At 33.2% G+C, this 10,935-nt stretch overlaps 1 protein-coding gene across 1 annotated transcript; it reads left to right on the top strand.

Moving 5' to 3' along the window:
• The first annotated feature begins 5,718 nt into the window (after positions 1 to 5,718).
• Positions 5,719 to 10,696, top strand: LOC125205526 (MACPF domain-containing protein At4g24290-like). Its single transcript, XM_048104527.1, has 7 exons — positions 5,719 to 6,210; positions 6,440 to 6,678; positions 7,096 to 7,297; positions 8,181 to 8,249; positions 8,423 to 8,609; positions 9,054 to 9,220; positions 9,777 to 10,696. The coding sequence occupies exons 1-7, from the start codon at positions 5,914 to 5,916 to the stop codon at positions 10,458 to 10,460; spliced, it is 1,845 nt and encodes a 614-aa protein (XP_047960484.1). The 5' UTR covers positions 5,719 to 5,913; the 3' UTR covers positions 10,461 to 10,696.
• Positions 10,697 to 10,935: the final 239 nt, after the last annotated feature.

Here is a 10,935-nt window from a genome sequence, read left to right as displayed (position 1 = left end):
CGTGGTTAAATTTATTTCCATTTCTTCTTAAATTCACCCAAAATGAAATATTCAAACTATAATTAATAATCTGTAAATTTGTGACTGCGATTGATTCAACTTCCTATCCTTGTTTCTCAATCATGGATTCATATTAAACTATTTATGCCTTAGATTTCGGATTTGGGATTTATGGCGGAGGCATCGCAGCTCATGAATGAGACAAGCTGCGGATTATGGGCCTTCACTTTTTGTATTTTCTCACTTTTCCCACTTTTCACGACATTTCTTTTCTTTTTCTAAAATATGATTATATACTAAATCACTTTAATATTTAAATTTATTTACATATCCTACAATCCTATTACATGTAGTCCATTACTACTATGGTAAATTAAATTGAACACTGTAATTAATGTAAATTTCTCTCATCGCTAAAAATATCCGTGGCATGACTAATTTTACATGTTGGAATGATTATTGATCATAATAGTAATCTTATAATAAAGTATTGGGGAAAGTTTTTGTGAAAGTTGATTATCATGTCGTCTTTTATGCAATAAAAAATTATGTTACTTTAGTTTAAGATGCTTTGTTTGTCAGAGATCTAGAATTGATTTCAATTAAATTAGTTTTTGACTCTATGAGTTTGTTAAAAGCATACACGCGGTTTAATATTATGAGTTGAGTCAGATTTGATTTGCGTATTACGATTATTAAGTATGAGTAGTTTCTAATCAATTACTCCCTAAAAAATTCATAAATCAGTTAAATTGATTGAATGGCAGATTTCTAATTTAAAACAAATTATGGTCAATTAAATACATCAAATGTGAACGCGATAAATTTGAATATTTTGAGTTATATTATGGGGTAGTCATTGTATCTTCTTGTCAGGTTTACTTATGTTATTTACTTTCATTTATTATTATAATTATTTTTTAATTTACAAAATCATAAAAATTAAACTAATTCAAATAGGAATAGTTGATCTATGACCAAATATTTCAATTCTATTCAATATTTTCAAATTGGATATATTTTCCGTATAATTATGAAGTTTGATTACATTTGACGGGCCACGTCGATATTCCAGATTTTAAATTGCCTCTTATAATGTTTTTGTTCAAATCTCGATATTTCACGACTTTAATTGATAGTATCCATAACACAATTTTGTGAAAATGGAAATAATTCAGGATGTAATGTGATGATATTTTTACTAAATATTTTCACATCTATATGGCTTTTTTTTTATCATATCTTATATACTCACAATGTCAACATTAATTAAATTTTTTATTAGTGATAAATTCTTCATTATAAAATACTTACCAAATACCAGAGACTAACCGCTCATCTTATTAATTAACTGTACAAAATTAATCTCATTTCATGAGCTATATACTAAGTGCTTCACTAAATAATTAGTTCCAACAAACTTTTACTATTAAGTTGTGACTCTTCGAGCATTTATTAACTCATGAATAAAGTCATGAAACATAAGGAAAACGTATTACTTCACATCTAATTTTATACTAATAATATTTGGGGTTTGCTCATAAATCATTTTCAAATCTTTCATTTCATTTTGTACGTTCAGTTTATTGCTTTGACAAGTTGTTAATTGTTATGGTCTTGTTATCGTTATTGCTTTTACATGAGAAAGGATCACCAAATACATTATATAATAGCTTTTCTTTTCAAAATAAGATCCACATATTAAATTTGTAGTGGTGTATTAGAAAATGTAATATATAATATATTAGGCGATTACTATTTACTGTCAACTCATATTCAAATATCCAAATTTGAATCATTAAATCTGTAAGATTTGTCTAATTTTTTTCGTGTTTTCCGCATAATGTTGTATGCAAGCGATACCTCTATTTTCTACTACTCCAAATGGCAAAATGGTTGCAAATACATAAAACTTTTTAGCTATTTTTTTTTTGGGGGGGGGGGGGGGGGTTTATAATTTTAAATTTACAAAAGAAAATGAAACTTGTGTTAATGAGTTAGTACAAAAGCTCAAATACTCCAATTAACAACTAGAAATGTTCAACACATTCAAGTTAATTAAGTGTTTTTAGGTGACTCCTCAGCAAATGCCATTCATGACTGATATTGAAAAAAATGATAGTACTATATGTAAAATTAAATGTGTCAAGGTTAGAAGTAGGTTACCGAATAATTCGGCCGAGTCTACATTTGGAGCATTGTAAATAATTAACTACTTTAATATGTCAAATGGAAAGTTTGTTTTAGATTTGACAAATAATTTTTCAAGTACAAAGCATAACACTCTTTTTTTATCTATATTCATGTGTTGTGAATATTACAATAATTGTATAGTAAGTTTTCATAACAAAAAGATTAGGATTAAAATTTATAAAAATTCACAAACTTTTCGATACAAAGTATTGATAGTAATTCTGTTTGAGAAATTACGGCATCTTATGTTGAAAAATTGAATGTTTCTATTTTACCATACATTGAAAAATGATATCAAGGTATCATTATTAAAACTGTGCTACGTATAAAACAAAAATTAAGTCAAAATTGGGGAATCCTTGTCACGTATAACTATAAATCCAAAACTTTATGTAACAAATAATTATAGATATATATGGTACCAGACACATAATTTTCTTTTCAAGATACATGACACGTTATTTTCAGAAATTAATGGTCTGGTAAAATATTTAGGCTTGTAGGTGTCACATTTAATAGTGTATGGAGTAATAAATAGTAGTACCACATTGTTTCACGTTTCTCACTGGCATTTAAATTTTGATATTGAACAAGAATAAATAATTCAATCGGAAACTACTACTATCACGTATTTTCATTAAATGTGTTCAGATCTGTTGAATTATGAGGACCCATCCCGGAATTAAGGCATAGTTTTCAATTTTCAAAATTGAATTTTAAAAAATTACGACAAATATTTGAAATTTGTAATGCACAATGACTGCATGGATAAGAAGAAAACAAAATTAATAGTTTAAAAAATAGATTAAGAACATATATTTGAAATTTGAAAGGAATGTGCAATGGCGGGCTTGGATAAAAGAAGAAAATAAAAAATTAAGTGTGTATATTTAATTATGTGATTAAGATAGACCATAATTGTTTTTGTAGGGATCCTCACAATATTTCTTCATTCAGTTAATGGGATTTATTAGCTTTGACTAAAATATTAATCAAATAGTAGGGAGTAGTATTACTTATTGAATAAAACAATGATATAATTCCATGTTTGCTGCATATTTTATAGAGTGTGGCAACTAATTCAAAGTTTTACATTTTTTTAACCTCATGATGTTTCTCTCATCCATTATTTTATTTTTACTATGTTTCATATAAAATTCGTTCCCATTCCTCAAAAACAATCGATGATTATTACGTCAAAATCTTTAATCTTGACATAAACGATAAAATATGTCTCAATCAAACGAATCTTGTTACAAAATGACTTGTAATTTACAGTAAACTTGATACTAATCCGTTTAATAAGGTACTATATAATCCTTTTATCTTGAAATTTTCTAATCTAAATGACCTAAAATAAAGTCATTAATTGTTGATTCATTATGCTCAAGTCAAATTTTATAAAATACCAAAAACCAAATTTCGGCAAAGAGCACCAAAATACTGACTCTTGACTTTTCCTCGAAAATTGAATTGATTACGAAAATCAATATCACTATAAATACTTTTATTATTTGCCAAAAATTGTAATGCAAAACATTCTCGTGATCTAAAAAATAGATTTGATTACGAAAATCAATATCACTATAATACTTGTTTGCCAAAAAAAAAAATATAATGCAAATCATTCTCATACTTCAAATCATACCATATGTAATTACACTTCATATACGCTCGTAAAAATATTACACGTAATTCGGTTAAATCTTTTATACTAATAAAATTGAAATAAAAAAAATTCTTAGATAATTTTCTCAACTGAGCGTCAATAGGTTATAAACTTTATATACAACTCATTGATAATGTAAAATTTAGTTAAAGAATTATAATTGTTGAACTACAAACAAAATTAATCAAATTCAATTCAAAATTCATATTAATAATCAAATTAAGCTTAAGTATTTAGCCTAATTGCCAAATTAACGAAAGGGCCAACTTAATTAATCATATTAGTACCAGTATGTTTCAGCCCAAACCCACTTGCCTTCTCTTCTTTTTCCTCTATATATCTTTCACCTCTTGATTTCGCTTCATAAATAAATGCCTTTTTATTTAAATAACTTTTCGTCTCAGTAAAACTTCGGAAACATATGTTAATCCCAACAAAAATATGTACTAAAGTTTATGAAAAAAAAAATCGATCCAAGTAATTTTTTTTTATGCCTTAGATATTAGAGGTATGTGACTAAATGAAGTAATTACGAGCCCGGTTGAATTAAGATGTTATTGGACCATATCGTTCAACCCATCTTATAAGAAATACACTTGAGTTTTTAATTGAACAGCATAATTAAAATGGGCCTATTCAAATAAAAATTTATTAGATGGGCCTTACTATTTTTCTTTCAAGAATTCCTTTTATGAGTTTGTACGGGCTATTAACAGCCCAATTTCTAGAACTAAAAATTAATGTTGTTTGGATTAGCTCCTAAATCAGTAGCCTATTTTGCTTTTAAATAGCTTCGCAATTCTTCACCATACCTAGCATTTTCAGACAAGTTAGAATGTCAATGTATCCTTCTTAAGCATCAACAACTTGCCGCATTGCGGGGGTAGCGGGACGTTATAGTTAGCTAGGATGGGAAAAGTGGCGGCTCGCACACTAGGTGCACATGTAGCTCACAGACCCAATTTAACATATTCATAATATTATGAACCAAAATCGCAAAATATTTATATTTTTAGGCAAAAGCATAAAATTTTTCTGTATTTAGGACAACAAATAAATATTAATATTGGGTTTAATTGATAAGTACTCCCTCCGTCCCATTGAAGATGACTCATTTTCCTTGTTAGTTTGTCCCAACTAAGATGATTCATTACTTAAAATGAAAACACATTTATCTCTACTTTATTCTCCCTCTCTTACTTTACTCTCTCATCTCAACATACAAAATAAATTTGCATAAAATCCGTGCCACCCTAGAAAAGGGTCATCTTCCTTAGAATGGAGGGAGTACTAATTTACTAACTGAATCAAAATTTCTATGACTGTCAAATTTAATAGTAGCACCTTTAATTTGAAGACAACAAATGGACAAAGTCGTATTATTAAGGATCTACCACTATCAAATATATGAATATTTTCTTATATTCTGTGTATAAAAGAAATATCTTAACAAAATAGAGAAAGTATTGTAGTATATCTAGCTTTGGAGATGAAAATATTTTTCAAGAATCACTTAAATTTTAAATAAAATCACCAAATTTTGTTTCGGAAAACGATCTCGACTCTTTTCGAAACATTGTCTAAAAGAATTAAAACCTAATAATAAAGGATCATTTTATGAAATGAACATTCCCTCGAATTATTAACTCTAAAATGTTTTTTTCTTCATAAATTTTAAATATTTTAGTAATATAGAAATTAGAAGCAGACTGATTTTGACTTCCAACAGCCGCCGCGAGTCCATTTTTCCTGCAAACAGTCGCTGATCATCTCGTTATTCATGGGGAAAAAGTACTAAAGCAGGAAGCTGCCCAATCATATTTTAAAGTATAAATTAATTAATGAAGAAGCTCCAAACCATTTCACCACCTACCATTACTGATTTTGATACCCCCAATTATTCCTCAATTAAAAAATTTGACTTGTCTCCAATTCATCTTCTCATTTCTTTCAACGCCCACACCAATTCAATTCACACACCGACGACTTTCCCAATTCCTCCGCTTCCGATCACCATTTTCAGGAATTGGTTGTGATCGGCTTGATCCACCATGGCGAGTAATGGCGGAGGCGGGAGCAGCAGCAGCAGTAATAGGAAGGAAATAGCAATGAGGCTGCGGGCGGCGGCGGAGGAGGCGGTGCAGTGTATTGGCTTGGGCTACGACTTGACTCTAGACCTCCGGTTGAAGTACTGTAAGAAGCAGCAGCGCCTGATCGCCATCGACGACGCTCAGGTCAGAGACATCGCCATCCCCGGCGGCACCTTGGTGCAGAATGTGCCCAAGTCGATCAATTGTGATAAGGGCGAGCGTGTGCGATTCAGCCCCGATGTTTTTTCGTTCCAGCAGGTAATTGTGATCATGTGCTTCTTCGGATGTTGAAATTTGATTATTTGTGTATGTCAAAAAGCTGAATTGTGTTTGTGCAGCTATGATTTGGTGTAGTTGAACGTTTAGGGTTTTCAATTGTAATGTGATGAATTGGTGAGATTATTGGGGAGAAGGAGAAGTGGATGGATTATGAGCTGTAGCTGTTAATGAGTCGAGTAGTAATGATTTTTTCTTTGCTGTTTTCTAGATGTCGGAACAGTTCAACCAGGAATTATCGCTTTCCGGTAAAATTCCGACCGGCCATTTCAATGCGGCCTTTGAGTTCACTGGTTGTTGGCAGAAAGATGCTGCCTTCACGAAATCTCTTGCATTTGATGGGGTGTTTATTAGCCTCTATAGCATTGCATTAGAAAAGACCCAAGTAGCACTCCGAGATCATGTTAAACAAGCAGTGCCATCGTCTTGGGATCCTGCTGCTCTTGCAAGGTGAGCAAGGAGCATTGTTTACTTTTTTTTGGAATGTTCATACTCACTCTACTTAACTGCTCCTGCTTTTCTGTAATTAATTGCTTTCTGGTCCAATTTTTTTGGTTATACTTCACCACATGGTTTTAATTAACTTTCACTGAACTTTGCATGACTGATCGTATCTATCCTCTTAACGCTTCATTATCATTTCACTGGAAAACCGTAGCTTGCTCATCTGGACTGAAATAAGAATTTGATCACTAAGGATCAGAAGATTGTGATTCTACACTGTTTTCATTTTTTTAATGCCACATATTCTTTTCCGGTTATCGCCTATGAACGATGGTTTGTGGGCACCCATCTCAATCTTTTTTTTAACTGAATACTAGTATGTAGGAAGTTATAGATCTTTATGATAAGTAATGACATACACAGGTTCATTGAGAAGTTTGGGACCCATATCATTGTTGGTGTGAAGATGGGGGGGAAGGATGTTGTATATTTGAAGCAGCAATACTCATCACCTCTTCAACCGTCTGACGTTCAGAAAAGATTGAAGGATGTGGCAGACAAGAGGTTTACTGATGCTAGTGGAGAATCTAGTGTGAATCCTGAAAAAGCTTATGGCAGGGAAATGGTATGTTCTGTTGATTGCTGTTTTGGCCTCCTTCATTTTCTACAAATCAGAACTCTCAGTTGTCATAAAATATTCAAGCCTGAATCTAGTCCGCATTATGAATAATTTTCTAACTTTTGAAACGGTGCAATTCAGCAATCTACTTCTAAAATCATAAGGTTGCTGTCTAAGCAAGCTAGGGTTGCTTTGGTTATTGGTGGGCGGGGTGGGGGGGTAACACCAAAAGGTGTGCGGTTAGTCTTGCATGCTATGTATGAGCAATTACAGTTGACCAAGGAATATATGAGGGTGGCAACTTGAGGACATGACCATGCCAGGGCTGTCATCAAAGGAACATTACTCCCGAACTCTTTAACCCATTTAAAATTTTAACTTCAGCGTGACAGTTTCATTTCCCCCTTGAAACATAAAAAATTTAAGCACTAATGTGAAGGATTTGATGTTAGAAACACGTTTCTTGTCCAAAGAATATCTGAATCATGCTGAGATAGTATGTTAACTAAAATGGGAGATCACATGGGTTACCTTAAAACGTGTTTAGACACTTGGTTCAGACTTGAGCTGTAATATTAACTAAAGATACTGTTAAAGTATGCTTCTAAAAATAGAAAGCAATAATATCTTCAGTTAACTCACCTCAAATTACTACATTTTGTTGTAATGCCTGTTTGTTTAAATGAATCTGTCCTATCACCTCATTAGAGTCTCAGTATTCCTAACAGCTCATATCGAAATCATCCTCATTATCAGCCTCCTTTCAGTTCCTAGCTATGCTCCCACCGCCAAATCCTCAGCATAAATAATAAAATAAATAAAGTAACACTATATCCTGAAACACTAGATTGTTGTGACGTTTTAATACTTTCTTTGTATTTATTTTCAGCGTGAGACTAATGAAAGAGGAATTGCATTCTTGGATCCCAGCTCACCAAGTTTTCATTCTAACCAAGAGGTAATTGTTTTTGCAATATAAATTTATGAATGGCAGATTCGTACAAAGGTTCTTGAAATGGGACTTTTCTAATACTCTACAATATTAGCTTTATGATGTACTGTTTCATAAATAAAAAATATTAATGGGACTCATGTTTTTAACAGTATGCATATTTATTATGATAATTCCAGGAAATAACTTTCTTTTGGAGAAGGAGAGGTGGAAGCAGTGAAAGAAATATGCCTCATAATAAGTGGTGTCAGACGGTTCAGCTTGACCCTGAAGTGATATCTATGTCGTTTATTCCAATTGCATCACTCTTGAGTGGAATTGATGGGAGTGGATTCCTTGGTCATGCTATCAATCTATACTTGCGATGTAAGCACAAGTTTCCTTACAGTAGATCAATTGCTCATGTTTGCTTCAAATAATCAAAACCAATTTACTCTTGGTAATGTGTTTCTATTTCGATGATTTCTGTGATTTTATCAACACTATTGCTTTAAACTTGAATATTATGTCTTCTGTTGTACTCCTAGATAACCATTTTTCCTTCCAACTATGCAAATATAAAATGCCACCTTGAATGTCATGAATTTATTTTCAAATTATTTGCCCCAGAGAACAATTTTAGCATAAACAAATTTGTCCCAACTCAGCTATTTGTTATCGGTATGTTCAGAACGCAATTCATTGTCGTGACTGAAATCTGCAATCATGACATAATTATAGAGTGGACATCATCCTCATGAAATAAAAATTTCATCTCTATCTCTGTAGCATCTTTTCACCATCTTATTAGAAAGCTTTAACTGTCTGCAGACAAGCCACCTATTGAAGAATTATATCAGTTCTTGGAATTCCAGCTTCCAAGGCAATGGGCACCTGTATTTGGTGATGTCCCCCTCGGTCCTGATAGAAAGCAGCACGGCGCTGCTTCTTTGCAATTCAGTTTGATGGGTCCCAAGCTTTATGTCAACACAGATGAGGTAAAAGACTATGAAACTCTAATTATCTATGTGGGCACAATCTGCCGATCATGCATGTAGTTATAGATGAAATCACTCCACTCGAAACAGACTTAGGTGTTGAGTTTGTTATTTCGCTCCCTGCTTGCTATCTTAAAAAAATTTGTTTTACTTTGAGGAATCGATCACTGATTAAGATGCTGCTGTTCAACTAAAGTTCACACATACATATTCTATGATTTTGAGAACTCAAGTCTTTGAGAGTTTTTTTTTTCAAATTATAAATGAAACGAGTAAAACTGTTGAAGAATAACGCGGGATATAACATGGTTCAGATTAGATTGAAGTGGTTGTGTAGCTAGCTGATGAATTTACTAAACAATCTTTGAGGCAGGGGAGTAGTATGCCTTTCCAACATTTACCAAATCTTATATTGTTGTATAACAGTCAATACGTCTGAGCTGATAGTTAGTTTATTTTGTATCTTCTTATCCTTTCCCTTTTCATATTCCTTTTCTGATCATTGTCAGTAAACTTAACGATGATTGTTAATATTCTGCGGCTAAATTATGAATAGGTGGATGTGGGAAATAAACCAGTAACCGGGCTGCGACTCTATTTAGAAGGAAAAAGAAGTAATTGCTTAGCAATCCATTTGCAACACCTCTCATCCTTGCCAAAAAGCTTCCAACTTCATAATGAGTCGGGTGGAAGGAATAGTAACTCTGTGGATCGCAGGTATTACGAGAAGGTCCAGTGGAAAAGTTTCTCACATGTGTGCAGTGCACCCGTGGAGTCAGACGACGACCTCGCCATAGTGACTGGAGCAGAATTTGAAGTGAAGGAATCCGGCTTGAGAAACGTCCTATTCCTACGCCTCCACTTCTCCAGAGTTAGTGGTGCAACAGTGGTGAAGAAACCAGAGTGGGACGGCTCCCCTGTACTGGCTCAAAAGTCGGGAATTATATCAACTTTAATTAGCAGCCACTTCTCCAGTGCACAGAAAGCTGCACCGAAGCCATCGGATGTTAACATCAATTCAGCTCTATACCCCGATGGCCCTCCAATGTCTACACAAACCGCTAAACTTCTCAAGTTTGTTGATACAATGGAGATGATGAGGGGACCTCAGGACACGCCCGGATACTGGGTGGTATCGGGTGCCAGGCTCGTTGTTGACAAGGGTAAAATATCGCTGCGGGTGAAGTACTCTCTGCTGGCCGTGATTTTGCCAGATGAAGATGCACTTTTGCAAGGGTGATTGATCGTTTTTGTAAAAATGAAAGAAGCGTATTTACTTTTAGGAATTGTAATAGTATTCTTTGTTGAAATCCTCGTGTGATCGTTCATACAGTATTTTAGCTTGTATATGTACTCAAACTTTGTTACACTAGATCGGTCCAGTCGAACCGGCCTGTGATCTGGTCCGACTCGTAAAATATTGTTTTGGCGATCGCTGCTTGAAATCATAACAATATTTGAGTCGTTGTATTTATACTAAAGTCCATTTTTTACCAGAAAAATGAGCAAGAACATTATACTCCATTTGCTAGATTCGGTTCTAAATATTGTGAATTGGTCCACTAAATTTTGAATCATGTTGCTACACCATTTTTTCTTTCACCAACCACCCACATTGGTCCAAGACGAAGCTTCCAATTTATAATTAGCACCTTCCTTGTGAGTGCTGAGTTGTTACAATTCATAAAAAATTGCATGAAACAAAGTCTGCTTAA

Source organism: Salvia hispanica, chromosome 2 (assembly GCF_023119035.1).
Source record: "Salvia hispanica cultivar TCC Black 2014 chromosome 2, UniMelb_Shisp_WGS_1.0, whole genome shotgun sequence".
In the NCBI taxonomy this organism is placed as follows: Eukaryota; Viridiplantae; Streptophyta; class Magnoliopsida; order Lamiales; family Lamiaceae; genus Salvia; species Salvia hispanica.
Note: the sequence above shows the minus strand (reverse complement) of the source record. Positions and strands in the feature narration are given on the sequence as shown.